At 35.4% G+C, this 20,812-nt stretch overlaps 1 protein-coding gene across 2 annotated transcripts in view; it reads right to left on the bottom strand.

Moving 5' to 3' along the window:
• Nucleotides 1-2,467: 2,467 nt before the first annotated feature.
• LOC137399750 (beta-1,3-galactosyltransferase brn-like) overlaps nt 2,468-20,812 on the bottom strand; it is a 29,420-nt gene continuing 11,075 nt past the window's right edge. The window contains exons 6-10 of one of the 2 annotated variants that reach the window (XR_010979172.1): nt 16,415-16,537; nt 14,194-14,395; nt 8,868-9,112; nt 7,288-7,434; nt 2,933-3,044 (exon numbers count right to left, since the gene is read on the bottom strand). Coding sequence is in view for 1 of the 2 variants with exons in the window: in XM_068085967.1 (XP_067942068.1) it covers nt 2,872-3,044; nt 8,868-9,112; nt 14,194-14,395; nt 16,415-16,537 (743 nt within the window). In the remaining variant the exon portion in view is untranslated. Of the gene's footprint in view, nt 3,045-7,287; nt 7,435-8,867; nt 9,113-14,193; nt 14,396-16,414; nt 16,538-20,812 lie in introns of both variants that reach the window. The other variant, XM_068085967.1, reaches the window with a different exon arrangement.

The raw sequence follows: 20,812 nt of genomic DNA, 5'->3' as shown, positions 1-20,812 counted from the left end.
ATATATTATATATATTATATATATATATTATATATATATATTATATATATATATATATTATATATATATATTACATATATATATATTATATATATATATTATATATATATATAATATATAATATAATATATATATAATATATATATATTAGAAATTCCACTGTCATACAGCCCACGACCAAAGTGATAATGGTAAAAAGAAAGGGTACTGTTGGTTGTTGAAAAAGTAGTTCTCAGCAGGAATTGACAGAGTGTAGTGTAAATGAGACTTGTTTGAAATAGAAATGTTCTAGAAATAGCTTGAAAAGCTTGGTTGAATACAATAATAAATCACACCTACTCACACAAAAATCACACCTAATCTACTACTATCTCAAACTGTTTTACAGCGATAAAAAAGTATTAATTTAAGCTGTAGGCCTAACCTACTGTAATGTATGTATTTTACCAACAACGATAAGGAAATATGTTTATTATAACTCTGAAATGCAAAAGTAGAAGTAAAATGGCAAGCTACTGTGTACTATACACAGTTTGAAAGTTGGTTGCGTTGAATGTAGAATGGTTTTGATAGCGATCTTTAATAGAAAGCAAGTATGAGCATTCACGCGTCTGAAAGTTCTCTGCAAACTGCAGCAACTAAAATAAAAAATGTTCTCATCATAAAGGGGCGTTGTAGTTTGGCCCTAGCTTGTACATAAGTTGTAAATATTTTCGGCTAACATTTTAAATAACGAAACCTTCGGTGATTGGACAAAAAACATAGGCTGATAAACTGTGTACCACAATTTCGTACCTGTAATTCGGTCTATGCCTCAAACGGTCTACGTTCATTACAGAAACCTTCGAGTAAATTCGATTACACGTAAACAATGCCATAGACTGGTGAAATGAGCACGGGTTTCTCGTGAAATGCGCACTGCTAAATAGTTCTACTATCTGTCGAATGGCTTTATTGGCGTATCGTAGGCCGGTCTTAACTTTTATTAAACCAAGCTTTTCAAGCGTTTTGTGGCAATTTTCGTCCAAATTAATCTGTCTATTTGTGTATAATCCGATCAGATGGGTAAGTTTTAAGATAATGCCGACAGTTTACAAAGACTTGGTAACATATTTAAATAGGTTTAAATGTGTTTTGTATCGTTATTATGCTTTAACGACTCTACAAAACGATCGTTAAATTTGTTGATGAGATTTCAAAACAAGGGTTCGTCTCATTGTTGATGAATAATTTTTCTAAGTTGTGTGCACATGCATTTATCATAAAAACTCCCAAACTTCGCATCCGCTCATTTGGTCGTGGGATAACATATATAACTATATGTTTTATATAACATCGAGAATTAAAATTGCTCAACATTGCTAATTGTATTATAATATAATTAGTATAATAACAAAATTACATTGTTATTATATATGTCGTTTCAAAGAAATCAAGTTAAGAAAGAGAGCTCTACACTCTGCAAGTCAAGTATTTTAAAATTAGACAATTTTTGACTCAAATTTTCTCGAGGTAGATAATGCCGAACCGACGTTTTATCTGACTCAAGAAAGTTTTAGTTAAAAATCGTCTAACTTTATATATATTACTTTATTTTCAATAATTTTATCTCAAACAGATTTTTGAAATAAAAATTTTTTTGTTTTGTTCAACAAACAAAAGAAAAAATGGGCAACAATTGGTCAAAAAATCAAATGAATGGTTGGGTATATAGTGTTTAAAATACCTTTCTCTCCTAGGAAAATGAATATTATGAATATAGGTGGAAGATTGTTAAAGCAGCTCGCAAGTATTTTTTCACCATAATTGTTAGAGGTCATATGCAATTTGTTCATATCACAACCTCTAACAATAACTTTGAAAATATAATTGATAGCGGTATGAAAGTTAATTTAAAACATTTAATATGCTGTTGGAAACATGTGTGCGCTGATGATATCATCATACTGCATGCTTTCACACAAATTCTGCTCTTAGATTTTAAGGAATGCCATGTCCTGCGCACATTGACAATGCTATAAAACTCATGAATTTTCTACATATTTTATTTATGTTGTGGAACAACCGATGTCATCTAGAATTCAATCTCTTTCAGGATCACTTGATAGACATATGGCACTGCTAAATGCAATCCAACAGATTAAACACATACATAGATAAGATTCTAGATCCAATAGCCCATTGTTTTCCCTTGACCTTTCCCTTGCTGAATTAGTTATAAGCAGAGACTCTATCTTCAGGATAAACATGTGCTGTAGCCTGTAGCTACTTTCTGTCTTGAATTCCTTTAACAAATGACCCACAAACTTTACCAGCTTAACTTGACAAGGAATATTTCACAAGCCCCTATAGTTAATAAATGCAGTGATTTGATAACAATTCACAAATTCACCAAGAAAACTGTTTGTTTTTTACTAGCTGTGAAGCAGAAGATTGAATATTGATTTATTCTTCATTCTATCCATCATTAAGAAAAGAGAATACAACTCCTTCTGATGTATGTTAATCACCTAAAGATATCAAAGTAATGAAAGGTCACATGATGAATCACTAGCATTGCTCAGCACGTGCCCGAACCAATTATAATCCAGACACACTTGTCATCATATATACATGTGTATACAGTCATGCGCTACAAGGCTTAAGGAAAATACAATGTAGGTGAGTGCTGCATATAGATTGTGAACCAGACATACATATAGATATCACCAATGCTCATTCATGCCTTTATGCATGGGTTCTAAATGTAAATATTTATAGAAATGCAAGACAGCAATGACAAGAACCAAAGAGAAATAAATAACGAAGCAACTATTAACCTATATATGAAGTAATGTATATTTACAGCAGTATGAATAGTGGATATTAATATCAGTCACTATGAATAATACTGTGTATCAACTCTACTTCCTTCAGATTCCCTAATCTATGAGAACCAATGATATTGCGATGCTTCTCTCTGTCCGCAAGTTCTGGGACCCACCAAGAAGGTAAAAGTTTCGTCTCATCTCTTAGTGTTATACCAAGCTTCCTTGCCACCATTCCTGTCAACAAAAAGCTCCAATTTTAGAATAGAACAGCTTGTTATATACTTGCTTCCATCAGACCTCAGATGGAATGTCCATCAAAGCCTCATGTTGGTCTATAAACTCTCTCCGCACTGTGATGCAGATGCTGCCAGCAACTGTCAGCTGAGTTATCTTACTGCTGTCTATACAGTACAGCCAGTAAACACGGAATAGAAGGGACCACAAAATGTACTACTGACTGTCTTAGTATGTATGAAACTATAATTGACACAAATTGTTCTAATGAGAGTTATTCAATGACAGATTTGTAGCATAAGGTAGGTTAATTTTTAACATTTGATATTCATGCTAGCTAAAATGTGTATTTAAATGAACCAAAGTAGTTCTTCTATTCTGGCATTTAGTAACCAAAACAAAGTCTGAGCAGATACTGATACAAACATTCTAGCGAGTCTGCGCCACTTAGGCAAGAGAAAATCTATGCAACTGTAAGCCTTAAGGTGTTTTATTAGTGATACAGCGAATGCAATAGGTGTACTAAAGGGGTTGTCAATCATCTGTTTTAGCTGTCGTAGTGTGAGTTAGTTAAATCTACACCTGATGCTGTTTGGTGAGTTGAACATGCAGTAATAACAATATTATAAATATTGATTTATTCAAAACACAAAATTAAGATATGACCGAAAAATTGTATAATGCATTACGACTCAAATATTATAGCTGTCCCGCAACCAAGCTTGTTACCAGCCTTATGTTATACAAACACCTAGCCAGGGCTGCCACCAGACACATGTTAAACAAATACCTTACACCCGTTATAAAAACACCAGTGCAATTTTTCATGAACACCTACATGTGTGTCTAACAATTAACATTAACTTGTTTTACATAAACTGCTCCCTTGTTTATTAACATTACTACCAAGTTTGTTAAGGCACATATTAATCACACATCAAACCAATGCCTGTTAATAGTTGCAGGGGCTTCATACTCTAACCTAGAAGGTGAAGGTGAATTTGCACTATTAAAGTGATGCAAGTGAAAATAATTTCAATATAAACCTAAGATATCAAGCTTCAATTTTATATAATTTTTGTAGATGTAGACCTACCCAGTTCAGAGATACTATAGTTTGAATGAGAACCTTACGTGGAACGCTCATATTATAGCCTAAGTGCAATTATGATGTCTATAGTTGCATTTTGGCAAAGAGACTGACAGAATAGAGACGTGTAATGCTGCAGCTTGAATGTGATAGCCGATATCAATAACAAGAGAGACAGGCAGCTGCGCAACTAATGATGTCATTTTGACACGTATTTCCCTTCTGAGAGTTTGCAATTAGGTTTTGTCAATTTTAGTCTTGAAACATGCTGGCAATCAGATCACCTCAAACATTAAAAGCAAACTAATTTGATAGATAAATACTGATACTTTTTGATCAAATCTACTGAAATATTGTGTAAGTACACCTGACTTGAACACTACTTGACTTGAACACTACTTGACTTGAACACTACTTGACTTGAAAACTACTTGACTTGAACACTACTTGACTTGAACACTACTTGACTTGAACACTACTTGACTTGAACACTACTTGACTTGAACACTACTTGACTTGAACACTACTTGACTTGAACACTACTTGACTTGAACACTACTTGACTTGAAAACTACTTGACTTGAACACTACTTGACTTGAACACTACTTGACTTGAACACTACTTGACTTGAACACTACTTGACTTGAACACTACTTGACTTGAACACTACTTGACTTGAACACTACTTGACTTGAACGCTACTTGACTTGAACACCACTTGACTTGAACACTACTTGACTTGAACACTACCTGACTTGAACACTACTTGACTTGAAAACTACTTGACTTGAACACTACTTGACTTGAACACTACTTGACTTGAACACTACTTGACTTGAAAACTACTTGACTTGAACACTACTTGACTTGAACACTACTTGACTTGAACGCTACTTGACTTGAACGCTACTTGACTTGAACGCTACTTGACTTGAACGCCACTTGACTTGAACACTACTTGACTTGAACACTACCTGACTTGAACACTACTTGACTTGAAAACTACTTGACTTGAACACTACTTGACTTGAACACTACTTGACTTGAACACTACTTGACTTGAACACTACTTGACTTGAAAACTACTTGACTTGAACACTACTTGACTTGAACACTACTTGACTTGAACACTACTTGACTTGAAAACTACTTGACTTGAACACTACTTGACTTGAACACTACTTGACTTGAACACTACTTGACTTGAAAACTACTTGACTTGAACACTACTTGACTTGAAAACTACTTGACTTGAACACTACTTGACTTGAACACTACTTGACTTGAACACTACTTGACTTGAAAACTACTTGACTTGAAAACTACTTGACTTGAACACTACTTGACTTGAACACTACTTGACTTGAACACTACTTGACTTGAACACTACTTGACTTGAACACTACTTGACTTGAACGCTACTTGACTTGAACACCACTTGACTTGAACACTACTTGACTTGAACACTACTTGACTTGAACACTACTTGACTTGAAAACTACTTGACTTGAACACTACTTGACTTGAACACTACTTGACTTGAACACTACTTGACTTGAAAACTACTTGACTTGAACACTACTTGACTTGAACACCACTTGACTTGAACACTACTTGACTTGAACACTACCTGACTTGAACACTACTTGACTTGAACACTACTTGACTTGAAAACTACTTGACTTGAACACTACTTGACTTGAACACTACTTGACTTGAAAACTACTTGACTTGAACACTACTTGACTTGAACACTACTTGACTTGAACACTACTTGACTTGAACACTACTTGACTTGAACACTACTTGACTTGAACACTACTTGACTTGAACACCACTTGACTTGAACACTACTTGACTTGAACACTACCTGACTTGAACACTACTTGACTTGAAAACTACTTGACTTGAACACTACTTGACTTGAACACTACTTGACTTGAAAACTACTTGACTGGAATACTATTTGACTTGAACACTACTTGACTTGAACACTACTTGACTTGAAAACTACTTGACTTGAACACTACTTGACTTGAAAACTACTTGACTGGAATACTATTTGACTTGAACACTACTTGACTTGAACACTACTTGACTTGAAAACTACTTGACTGGAATAGTACTATTTGACTTGAACACTACTTGACTTGAACACTACTTGACTTGAATACTACTTGACTTGAACACTACTTGACTTGAACACTACTTGACTTGAACACTACTTGACTACTACTTGACTTGAACACATCTTGATTTGAACACTACTTGACTTGAACCTACTTGACTTGAGCACTACTTGACTTGAGCACTACTTGACTTGAACACTACTTGACTTGAACACTAGTTGACTTGAACACTATTTGACTTGAACACCACTTGACTTGAGCACTACTTGACTTGAACACTACTTGACTTGAAAACTACTTGACTGGAATAGTACTATTTGACTTGAACACTACTTGACTTGAACACTACTTGACTTGAATACTACTTGACTTGAACACTACTTGACTTGAACACTACTTGACTTGAACACTACTTGACTACTACTTGACTTGAACACATCTTGATTTGAACACTACTTGACTTGAACCTACTTGACTTGAGCACTACTTGACTTGAGCACTACTTGACTTGAACACTACTTGACTTGAACACTAGTTGACTTGAACACTATTTGACTTGAACACCACTTGACTTGAGCACTACTTGACTTGAACACTACTTGACTTGAACACTAGTTGACTTGAACACTATTTGACTTGAACACCACTTGACTTGAGCACTACTTGACTTGAACACTACTTGACTTGAACAGGTATCACAGATAAGATGTTAATGAAATTGAGAGAAAAAGCAGAAATATTAATCCCTCTTCTAACTACGTATTGGTTGTGTTAGTAAGTCTTGAACACACTCATCCTTGATAAGATGAAGGATGGGGGCTTTTCAATTTGTTACCCCATTCTATTAGATATAATCTGAAAAATCTGGAAAGCGATTGGGCGTATGCTTTGAGCAACCGCTGAGGTCGAGGTGCACCCATAAACTAAGAGATATTCTCTGCACGACGTTTTGGTAAATGGTAGATACCGTAACCACTGCTAGAGGTAAAAGAAAACAGAGCAATCAATTAAATACATATTTACCATTTATTGAATGTACCTTTTCCAGCGAGCTACCAATCAGCGCAGCTTATAATTTTAGAGCATTGATGAAGATTTCAAGTCGCATTTTTAATGCTGTGCCATAGAGGCATGCACAATCTCTATATAATTAAAACTTCTATAATTTGTCTACAATAGAGAGGTATATGGCTCAAATTTCAGTGTCGTGAATTCATCACCTATTTGCAAGCAATCCAAAAGCAAAGCGCGTGAAGATGTACTTTCACTAAATCAAGTCACCAAATTACCGATTTCGATGAAGGAACCGTGTGTAAAGTACAGTCAAACCCTGTTTTTTGAGTTAATACAGTGCACCCACGAGTTATGATGACCCTGTCATACGATTTTTTCATCCTACGATGCAGAACACGATGATTTCTTTGCCATCTCTATACGAAATATTTTTCGCTATACGATATCAACAAAAAATTAACCAAAAATTCAAATTTGGTCGTTGGTGTGATAAATACGTCAGAATAAGAAATACATATTGCTGATACGCTACTCGCCGAAATTCTTCACACAACGCATGAGAGAAATACGATGCTTGAGCCCTCTCAGTTGGCGTTATCCGTTATAAATTATTGTGAAGCCGAAACCGGTAGGTGATAAAATTTTAGCTGATGGAAAAGTTGAAACTCAGTAAAATAGTTAAAAATACATACTAAAACTTAGCTTTAAGTATGTGTTTAATAAGCTAAACTCATTTAAGTTATATCAAAAGTTTATGTTATACGTCTGTCTCGAAAGGAAAAACGCCTGTGGTACTTACTACACATAGTACATTGTAATGTTACATTTTATTGTAGATCACAACCACTAAACACACCAAGTTACTGTAAGTAACTATAGTTAATAAGGTTAACATATTATTTTGTTACAAATTTTTAATATGTACGTATATGAAATTTTGATGATTTTTACCAGGGGGTGTTTGCAGTAGATAATTAGCCTACTACTGGTTTCTATACCCCTTAATACAACATTTTCGTCTGACGATGCCAACACTAGAATGAATTAAAATCTTATGGCGAGGGTTCGCTGTACAGACTGGGCGATGTCCGGCCATTAAAAATTGAGCATTGCTAGTTACTATACATTAAACAGTCCATATTGTCTCACACACATGATATTAGGTTACAATGTGGCATAATGTGCATACACAGCAAACATGATGAAGTAAAATATGATTATACTACAATAGAGTACAGTATAATATTGTAATAGTAATAATAACAAACGAATACTACAGTACAACATTCTGGCGGAGAACTGATGTGCGAAAATCGCTCGCGTCGTCTGCCGCAAGACTCGCCTATCAGTCAAAGTTGTCATTTTTTTGACAGACACAGCCGCATTGGATAATCATTCAAACCTCGAACATTGCTCAGGGAAATAAAATCCGAAGAAGCATGGTTCGACTGTATGTAAAAGCCAAGAATAGATAAGCTGACGATGCAGCGATCCCATCCACCACATCCTACTTATTTTGCTCTAAATATGACATAACAACTATTTGATATGTTCTATGGCAGTTGTAGGGGGTAAACTAAAAGACATACCATAGAAGACATCGTCAAAGTCGACGGACTTTGTAAATTTTGCAATGATTAGCATTGGCTCTATAATCTCGACAGACATGAGTGTTGCCCCGGCAGCGATGAATGGAGGCAGCAACCGAAATGGATAGAATTCATAGCTCATATAGTGCTTGTCATATTTGCTACGGAAAGGTCGAGAACTTGACCAGACTCTTCCAGCTAATAAATCTTTAGGATAATTGGCATCTCTCAGGTACTGTAGTAGCCTATAATAAAAAGGGGTGATGATAACTCCAAGTACTGTGGTAGCCTATAATGAAAAGGAGTGATGATAGCTCCAAGTACTGTATTAGCTGATAATAAAAAGGAGCGATGATAACTCCAAGTGCTGTAGTAGCCTATAATAAAAAGGAGTAAAGATAGATACAGTAGACGCCACTTTAAAGGTTGACTTGCAACAAAATTCACCTTACAGTTATTTGGTATCAAAAGATTCACCATTTCTTACTCTGTTGTCTTGTAAGTGCCAAATATGTGGAAATGTGATTACAAGCTCTTAAAAGCTCAAAAACGAAAAGCCGCCGTAGATTGGAATCTCTTTATTTCGATGACGTAACCACGAAATTTGGTTATCGTCTTGTCACGTATGTTCTCACGTGAATTGAAAGTCCAATAAAAAGCTCAATATAAAACTTATCGTAGTAGTAGTTTATGACAAACGCTTCGGGTTTTACCGAAGACCCCGTATCAAATATAGATGCTCGCTACTTTACAGTTTTGTTTCGGCATTATTCAACCGTCAAGTCGTAATCTGATCATGTGACCCAATGCTTCGCAAATAATTTTTGCAGCACTTTTCGATTATCACAGGGGACCAACAGGCTCATCATGATTATCAGATAATGATATGTACTCCTTCGAGCTAAGGTTAAAAAGTTTAACGATTTTTTACAGTAAGTTATAAGATATCAGTGCTAAAAGTGACAGCATTACAATGACGATAAAACAGACGCGTAAGAACAATAGACATAGTTTTATTGAATGTGTGAAGTATATTTGTGAAAATATTTCGATGAATAAGGTTGCAAGAAAGTGTAAACAGAAACCATCTCTCACAACTACATCACATTTGAGCCGTTTTGGAAAAGGAATCCAAACTACGGCAGTCTCGTGTGGCTGCGATTTTCTGTTCGTTTTTGAGCTTTTAAGAGCTTGTGATCACCTTTCCACATATTTTGCACCTACAACACAACAGAGTAAGACATGGCGAATCTTTTCATATCAAATAACGGTAATGTGAATTTTGTTGCAAGTCAACAATTAACATAAATTCCACATAATACAGAATTTATGTGAAATTTTTGCTTTGTACTGCATAAAAAAGTTTTGTAGGCAGATAGCTGATTTGTGATTGGCTGAGCTAAGTTTTTACAATATCAACACCTTTGATATGCTTTTTAACACATAACAAGACCTGGTGAAACTAAAATGCTGTCAAACTCATTCTAAAGCAGGTTTAGTTAAGAAATCCTGCCTGTGACAGCATTCACTGTAACTGACACTGAGGGTCTACAAGTTTCTGTAGCTGAACTCAAAATATTGATTTGCGATGCTGGTACAAAAACATTGTTTCTATTCTATTTCTATGCTTGTATTAACTGTTATTAGTTATTAATTAATATGTCATTTTCCTTCTTGAGCGAGGCATCAGAGACTAAAAACATTATTACTAATAACTATTATATTATATTTACATTATCATGTTTTTGTCTAATCCTTTTATGCATTTTAAAGATGTGGTTGCATCAAATTTGAGTTGATCTCAAAAGAAAGCATTTTTTTCTATATCAGTTGATATGCTGTTTGTTGTGTTACGCGATCGCATTGCCAAAATATTTGAAGATTAAAACCGAAAAAATCTGATCGCCGTAAAAACGCTCAGGCCACAAAAATGTGCCCAGACTTGCCCAAAATGATGTCACGCGTTATACAACCTGTCTCTATCTCTCGTATTCACATCGGCTATTTGCGATAAAAGTCCAGTTCTACGCGGCTCTATCGGTATATATCTTATTTTGTATTTGCTCATGTTGGCTAGAATAAAGTTTTAAATCCAGCTACAGATGCATTATTATCAATGTTTCAAAGGCATTAAATAACGAAAATTGAAAATTTGTTCAACTCACTTTCTCCAAATGTTGTGTAAACATTTGGGTACCGACTACCAATTCTACCGGTCTACGGTAATTCTGTCAATCTAACTACATGTATGTTGAATAAGGTCTTTGTATCAGCACAGTTCCGCCGCTACCCATACTAACGATATACAGCCTCCCATAAGTCCCGCCCACCTTATGTCCGTCGCTTATCCTTGGGGAGGGGCTGAATATCATTGCCTACACCGACTACAGTACTAGTTTCTAACTACCGTAAGTAAATCGGGTCTTTGGAAAGAATACCTATACTTAGGGATAGAGTTTTAATGATGAAAAGTCTGTTGCAAACTGAATTTGAACTCACATTCTCCAGTTCTGCGGACATCCATATACCATATCCAATTCACTACAATAATCTGCAAATCATGTTTGCATTATCTTCAACATTATTATTTTATTATATAATTTTTACCAGCAAAAATATTTTCATCTCGGCATAAAGCTTTTATTAAAAATAATCATCAAGTCGTGGCCACTCACATAGTTTTAGCTGATACAATAAGACAAATTCAACTACTGCAACAAACTCAAACAAAACATCATGGTTTATGCAGCACACATTCAAGTCTCTCTTTCCCCTTTATGGCAGTTTCCACACTGACAAAGCTGCTTCGGCTGGTGGGACGACATAAACATTCTGTAATCAGTAAAACAAATGCAATAAATATATGTCATTCATAGATACATGTATGTCATTCTAAAGCGTATCCAATGAAAGCTTTCAAATTGGGAGTTAAATAGATTGCGAGTGTAATTTTAAAAACGAATAAACGTTTAACAAAGGCACAAGTACGCCAAGCCAACGATTCGGAGCTTTGGTTCTGGAAATTAAAGATTTGCATTGATCAATCGATTTTCTTCACTTTCTACAAGTGAAAAGTGAACATCTAATGTCAAATCATAAATCTAATTTACTAAATAAAGCTGCCACAGAAAGTTTGAAGCGAATGTAGCTAGGTGAACCGATAAAAAAATGTAAAACGATGATTAGTGATAGCAAAAGTTATAATTTTATTAATTAGTACATGTATTAATGAGTACTAAAATATTACCTTTAGTATATTCATCAATCTAAGACATTGTATAGCTAGATGCTAAAGATTGAAAAGAAGCCGTCAAGAACTCACTGTACATACGTATCTCGCACGCGCAGGAAATTACATTTTAGCCTCAAACAGGGAAATATAATCTGAATGTAAACTCAACCGGAAACTCTATAGGAGACTCAAAGTAAAAGATAAATTTACCTCCATTCTCCGATCTTCCTCCGTAAAACTTTAACTACCTGATGCCAAGAAAACTCGGAGTCACCTTCGCAGTAACTTTACAGCAATTTTACAATTACATGTATGTTGTTCGCCAATAAAACGTGTCGATCGAGTAATTAATTAAAGTAACGATGCTAATTAATTTAGTAAATACCGATGTCCGTGCGATTTAATAATAAAGTAAAATCCCTAAATTTGAGATCACAGACAACACATTTTACGAGTGATAACATTTATTACGGCCTATATAAAAATTTCGCCCTGATGATTGGCTAAGGAAGCGACCTCATATTTACCGCTCGTGGTTTCTGTTCAAATATATTGCTTGTGACGTCACGAAAGATGCACCCGCTGGAACGTGAGCTTTTTAAAAAAGGGCCTCATTCAAACGCATATATCTCTGGACAGGGTTGGTCTACAAAGACAAAAATGGCATCAAATTGTAGCAGATGTTTTAGCTTTTTATGGATCTTAATTTCATTAAATGGAATTTTTTGATGCAACCACATCTTTAAGAGCCATATTATTATATACTATATACTATCCACAAAACTGCTTAACTGTGTCATGTGATAAACTCTTTTGGTCTCATATTTACACTAGCTTCCACCTTCACTTTTAGCCAGCCTTTTCAAATCTTTTTGGATCCGATGAGAAGAACTGAGCGGTGCTGTTCTTGAAAGCAGCCTCTCGCATACTCGGCCATCTAGCAGCCGCATCAAAACCCGTCTCGTTTGCTCGTACTCAAATTTCTCTAGTACCTCAAGGCAAAAATTGTTTGAAATTCTCTTCATTTCTCAATTTTCACGTTGTCGAGGTATGACTATATTATAAGTCCTCCACAAAACTGTCCGAACGGAGGCGTGTGGTAAACTCTTTCGGAAAGCAAACTATAACGCTATCATTTGGGTATCGTGTTTGTTTGCTGCTTCTCTTGTGTTTAGCTAATGTCAGCTCTTCGTGTCGGATGAACTAGGTAAATTATGCTCCCACCAATGTCTATTTAATAAAACCCTGGCAGTCCGATGTGCGGAAGGAGATCGTCAGGTGTAATAGCTATAGATATAATTATTTCACAATACTACTAGGTGGTGGTGCGAATGGTTGTGCTGCTGTGCTGAAAGTGACGAGACTGAATCCAGTGTACTGTAATTTCTTTTTCAAACCTTCAGCCATGACTTCGGACAGACAGACACGCCGTTTATAATAGTAAACATTCTGCTTCAAGACGTAATTTATTATGAAGAGCTTGCTACTTTTATAAAAATCCTCCACATGATGGTTTTACCTTTTTATCAAATGTTCAAAAATACAAATACTTTGCTTGGTAAATTTAATCAGGACGAGTAAAGACATGGGCATACGTAGCGACTGCTCTAGAATGGATTTGGTTAACACCCATCCACAACTATAAGAGATGTACAAACTAATTTATGTACATATGCAGCTAGCAGAGCATCGGTTTATTCGTCAAGGGTCGATACGCAGGAGGCATATAAAGTGTAAAACTGACTGAGCGCACACCTTTTTCATGCTAACAGCATTAGGAAATTGTAAACTTTCTCCCACTGTGGTTTATGGAACCAGCAAAGTCATTAGCTATAAACATACAAGTACATCATCCACCTAGTGCATGAAAACAGCATTTTATCAGAGCTTCTATCTTTTAAATAGCTAGCAACTGCAATTTAGTTTTTGCTTATTTGCACTAATTACTGCTAAAATTTCTTTTATCTCTTCAGCACAATGGTAAAAATACCTTTACAGCAACGAATAAGGTCAATATAGAGGTCAACTGTTGACTTTACGGAATTCCTGAGAAATGGTTTTTGCACCAGACAAAGCGCTGCCACACGCTCGCACCTGTTCACGTTGAGGCTATAGTCTCCATCTATGATGAGAGTGTATCGTGACGCGTTGCAACGATAAGCCATGTACTTCAAGCCAACTGTGAACTTGAGGGTGTTGTTAAGGTAGCTGTCTACAAAACCTCCTTGCAACAAGTCCCCATGTTCAGCCACTTCAGCCTCAAGTGCTGTCTGGCAGCTTTTCTCTTTACACTCCCCTGTCACAAATTCACACTATTATTATTCTTATCAAAGCTTTCCAATTACTAATATTTCAGTGACTGATTACAACTTTCAATTGTTATCTGTATATATTTATAATACAACCTGGCTACATTGAAAAGGACCAGACAGTTCATTTTAATGAAGTTCACTATTTTGCAAGTACTGTTACTTTATCCATCAGCAGCTGGTGTTCAATCAAAAAGCCTGATTAGCATCAAACGAATTCGGTGCATTGCAATTCATTCAATTCAATGCATTGCAATTCATTCATTTCAATTCATTTGATTCAATTTGTTCAATTCAGTTCACTGCAATTCATTCAAGTTCATTTCAATTCATTCGATTAAATTTGTTCAATTCAGTTCATTCAATGAATTGAGCAAATTGCAATGCAAATATGTTGAATCTTCAACATTATCTTTGCTGCCATTGGAACTGAAGCGGCAATTCTGAATTTATTCTTCAATCTACAGTCATACTTCGACTTACGAGCTTAATGCGTTCCGAGACTGAGCTCGTATGTCAATTTACTCGCATGTTGGTGCAATTTATTTATATATAGAACAATTAAATATATATTAATTGGTTTCTATACTCTAAAAAATGCAAATAAAACACTCAAAACAAGATATTGTAACAGAAAAGACATGTTGGTTATTGACCTAACTTACCACATGCTTTCAAAAAGCAACAAATAAAAAACAATGCAAGGAAATGTGATTAATTAAAAAGGTAAAATTAAATACATACAGTAGCAGCTAACGCTAGCATTTGCCAGGGAGGGAGATATACATTGTAAGTGTTATTCTGCATTAAAACAGTTGAATTTGATAAATTTGGATTTTATCCAAGTCTTAAAAAACAAACTTAAAAGCAAACCTAAAAGCAAACTTTCATTTTTCGTAATTAAAATTTCTTCGGCGTTCATAATTGGAAGTTTCTCGCTGGTTAGCTTTTTTCCTTTGTTTTCGCTTTCACGACTAGCCGGCCGTTTTAAGATAAACCTATCTAAGGACGTTTGCCTTTGTCGCTCTTTCAACGTGTTGCGATTAGAACGAACACTGGTGTCGTCACAAAGAGTTAATGAACGACCACTAGCCAACTTGTCCGAAAGTCTATTTTTATAGATAGCACCGGCCTTTTCACATAGGCCTTTTCGCCTTTATTGAAACATCGTTTCAGTTACGCTGTCACCAGCCAATTGTTTATCTTTTATGTTTTCCAATGCCTGAGCAGTCTCTCCATCAGCGGTCGTAAAGATCGCTGCGTCGTTTAGAAACGCATTATGGTTAGTCCTTTTGCAAACTAAATGCCCTGAAAATAACCCTTCGGTTTGATAATTGTAGATGTATTTCTGTCATATTGCTGAGCTAGATCAATCACGCATACACATTTCGCATATTTTACAATAATTTTCCGTTTAATATCAATTGTTATCATTTGCTTTTTCTTTCCATTATCTTTCATTTTACTGGCAAACTTTCGGTCTACGCGCCGTACTTTTAATTCACATAGTTCTGCACTGAAAATTGCGCACAGAAAACACGGTACAAAAGTATAACCTGAGTAGTTGAAAAATACAGAGTGATGCTGTTCTCATAAAACACCTCCGGCATACTTTGCAACTGACTCACGTGCTCGTATCTCAAACATTGCTCGTATGCTAGTGCTAAAACTTGCTTAAAAGCTGGCTCGTATCTCAAGTTTCTCGTACGTTAGAGCACTCGTAAGTTGAAGTATTACTGTATTTTATATTTTCATATCCATCACATTTGTTTAAAATGGGAAACTAAAATCCTCCAATATATAGCCAAAAGAGCCTTTGTAGTACTCATTTCTCGCTAAAGATTTTCACACACACACACACACACACACACACACAGCAAAGATTTCATTAGCTAATGCGACCATGCTGAGCCACAACTGTCCATGCATTTGCCAAACCAGAGCCTTGCCGGAGTTGTCTTTCTATTAAAAGATCGATATATGAAAAGTATTAACTCAGTACTAACCGATCAGAAAACTGTACTGTAGACCATTTGATAGCAAATCTGTTACCCAGGTTCTTCGCAGCAAGTCTCGGTTGAACTTGTCCTCCACTCTTGTCTTAACCAACACAGTTAGTAGAGGTTGACCTGCAATTATGACAAGCTCATATTATTCGTGATGCAAAATTGGAAATAGAATGTGACAAAATAAAGACAAAACTAAATAAACTGCTAACAAGAAATGTGAGGATAATTCGTAGCAGAGGTGGTCGTAGTGATATGTATAGTTGTCACCTGAAGACTGTAACTACTTGAAACGAATTGGTAGTGAATGACTAACAGCTAAGTACTCTCTATAATTTATGTTATACTGTAATTCACTCTACACATAGCGTATCGAGTGCTTCTTCTTTATTGTCTTTTTTTACGAAACTTGTGTTTCTAACGATAATAAATATAAATTATATGTTAAATTGTATTATATATAATATACGTATATGTATATTGTATATATATAAATATTTCAAGTGGCTGTAAGCTTCTTTCATCTGGGTGTTCGAGGAAGATGATTTTGTAACGAGATCAACAGCAGCTCAAAAATTATTTACCAGATTCTTTGAAAAAGCAAGTACGCCATGCTATGTAGGTATATGACATGCAATATTTCAAAGGAAAAACCAATTAAATGCTTGTCAATTCTAGCTAATGTTTGATCAATTGAAAGCAACCTTTTAAAGCTGCCTTACGAGAGGATCGCCAGAAGTCTACATGTTTTGCAAAAAAAAGCAAAAAAATACATTTAATCCGAAATAATTGGTTTGTAGAGTAATTTTAAACTGGTCAGCAGCCTTGAACCCAAGAAATATTAGCAAAGGTCAAAGAGAAATGAGTTTTACCATTATTCCTGTATAAACTTAGACTACAGAGTAAGAAAACTTGATAGTTTTGTAAATTTATTACTGCTGATTGTTTCTATCTGATTTTCAGACAGGGTTCATAGACATCAGTTCGTTTATGTAATTTAGTTATGATGGCAATGCTAACCCCTTAACAACAGTGATAAACTTGTGTACTCAACCAGCTTCAACCAATAAGCACAGCTGTTGAGAATAAGTCAACAAACATAGGCAAACTATATTCTGGACAAATAATTTCAAGTACATACATGTATCTGCATAATGTTCCCTTACAGAGAATTCCAGAGCATTTGTGAAACATGCAATTCTTGGGTAGGAACCAGTTTTTACACAAAATGTTATTAAATTTCATACCTGCTTGTAGGAAATTGACTTCATTGGCTAAAACTTACCATAATAGAAGGGAGTAGAAGACCACAAAATAAGAGCTTTTACGGCATCATTTTCTATACAGTAGCGAGACATGGACTGTCACCAAGACTACAGTGGAACCTCGGTTCTCGAACGCTTCGGTTTTCGACCAACTCGGTTTTCGACCAAAAAATTTGAGATTTGTTAATCTCGGATCTTGACCATAAATTCAGTTATCGACCAAACCGGATCATGCGCATTTGAATTAAACGTTCGGAACAGCTCCGGAAACAGCATGTTTATACGTTTAACAGCGTTGTTATGAGCCACTTTCGGAAGGTTCTTAAAAACGGCAGAAGTTTAGCGTCATTAATTCTTTACAAAAAGGAGCCATCTGGAGGACGTCGCCTCTACCAAAGAGATTGTCTAGGGACACAACTCCTCCAGTCGAGTTACCCTAAATTGTTTTGGAGGAGGATTCTTCTTCAAAGATGTGAAGTAAACGTGCCATTGCTGTTTCTATTTTCTTTTTCACACGATTTTTTATGTAACTGATCTGTTGCATTTTTTTGCTGTTTCATTATCAATTTCTGCGATTTTTGGTATTGTATCGTAACCTTTAATGTTTTCGATGCTTTAAGAGCAAAGCATATGAAATGTTTACTTTTTGTTTTCTTTTTTCATCCCCATAGATAGAAAATCTTTTATTTAAGTTGAACACGATCTATATCTGCCCATTTTTATTTATAGTATACAGTATACAGTACAGTTTATGGTCTAAAAAAAACTTTACCGAAGTTATTAAATCGATTTGGAACGGATTACAACTTACATACATTAATTCTAATGGGAAAACTTGCTTTGTATCTCAAACAACTCGGTTTTCGACCAACCTTCTGGAACGGATTGTGTTCGACAACAGAGGTTCCACTGTACATCAAAATATATGGACAGCTTTCACAGACAAAGACTAAGATTGATGTTCGGTAGCCAAGAAAAACCAGTTTTGCTAATTTGTACAGTACGACCAAACAAAGATCATGGAGCAAAAAAAATCACCGAGATAAAACTATGCGCCTACCTAGGGAAGCACTGGTACAGCGAGTAATGAGCAAGTAATGAGCGAGCACAAGCGCCCTTTAAAAATGTTACGGAGAGCCCTTCAGATCACGTGGAAACAAACATCAAGCAAGATATTAAAAAAAGCTACAACTGTCACACAGAGTAAAGGATAATGGAGATAGTAGAAACAGTGGAGATAGCTGATATGCATTGTAAGTCCTGACTGAACAACAGCAGTTTGAACAAACAGTCGATGATGATAACACAAACTCTATGTAAGTGAACGAAATCATTATTGAAACTGGTCAAATATATTTATTCCACTGGCACCTGTTGAAAATATGCCATAATAGCTAGTTATAAAATAAATCTACTGACGAGTTTAGTCTAGTATGACTAAGTCATTGCCAATTTCATCATACCAGCGCTTATTTTGAAAAAACATAAGTGAAATTTTCTTAGTACCATTAGAAATAACACGCCAGTCATATATTTGCTATCACAGTAGAGCTGAGAATCTCTTATTTCTAATGAGTTAATCTATTTAGTAACAAGTAACATATGTTTGTTATTATTACAAAAAATACCTTAATTAATTGCAAAGTCACATTGAATAAATATTGCTATTGCGGTATTTTTCTAACTCAATAAAAATAAAGTTATCAATTTGACGCTTGTTCATCTGATGGTTAACTTTTCTATTCCGAGCAGTTTAGTAGCATTTTAATGATTTTCACCATCAAACAGTAAAAATCATTGAAATATTGTGTAATTTTGTGAGCTGAGTTGCGATATCCAAAATCACATAAAATCAGATGGAAAAGTCCGATAATTTGTTTCTAAAAACATCGCCTTCGCCAGGAAAGACATTGAGGAATCTGATAGAGATGTCCAAGAAATAGGCCCTAAATATTTTCAGCCCCTTAGATCTTCTACATGTATATGCAGTAGGTATTGTGGAAAGGTCCATGACCAGCATGTTTTAGCCATTGAGATCAAAAGTACTAACAGCTTTTACGCAACCATAAAATTCAGGATTCACTATTATAATTATAAGCAATACAAACTATCCATGATTGACAGATCTTTTCAACCATTAACAAGCCTAATTTAATTTTGTTACAGTCAATGCTCTGCATAAGATGTTAGGTAAAGCCTGGTTCCCATATACATCGCAAAGCACCGGCAACAGCACCGCAGGCTATCAGCGGTAAAATGTGAACCTACACGTCGGGTACCGCCGGTAGTTGCCGGTGGTCAACGCAAGAGTTTAGCGCTGTTCAAATTTCGCGAAGAGCCGCAGGCAAAACCTTCCCAAAATGCACTGTACAGGTGAAGGTCATCATTGTCGAAATGGCACGGCAAGCGAACATTTTTATGCGGTTATTAGCAATGCAGCTTTATGTGAACAGAAGTCGCCAAGCCAGAGTCGCAAGCGCTTTGCTGCGCAAGATTACCGCCGGGGTCTCGCAATCGATATGGGAACTAAATGGGCCATAAATAACACCCGCGCTGCTTCTTGTGTATTTGTCGACCGAAACTTTTATTTTGTCATGACATCAAAAAAAACCATGTCTAGATTAATGTCGTTATATTTCTGTCTTTTACATTTTTATTTTCATTCATGTTTGGTAATTTTTGCCATGCTGCACTAATTTTAAAGCAAAAATATTATCTATTTATAAACAATAAAAACAATTAAACTGCAAAGCTCAAACAAAAACAGGCTGATCATTGCTTTCTAAAGCATGATAGTAGGAAGGCTAAAAATAACTATCAACTACGATGGTGTGCGAAATAAATCGGAACTTTATTTCAAGTCCTATACATGTACATGACTTGAAATAGATCGGACCTTTACTTCAAGTCCTATACATGTACATGACTGGAAATAGACTGGACCTTTATTTCAAGCCCTATTATATAGATGTATATGATTTGAAATAAATCAGACCTTTATTTCAAGTCCTATACATGTAAATAACTTGAAATAAATCGGACCTTTATTTCAAGTCCTATACATGTACATGACTTGAAATAGATCGGACCTTTATTTCAAGTCCTATACATGTACATGACTGGAAATAAATCG

Source organism: Watersipora subatra, chromosome 7 (genome assembly GCF_963576615.1).
Source record: "Watersipora subatra chromosome 7, tzWatSuba1.1, whole genome shotgun sequence".
Classification (NCBI taxonomy): domain Eukaryota; kingdom Metazoa; phylum Bryozoa; class Gymnolaemata; order Cheilostomatida; family Watersiporidae; genus Watersipora; species Watersipora subatra.
Note: the sequence above shows the minus strand (reverse complement) of the source record. Positions and strands in the feature narration are given on the sequence as shown.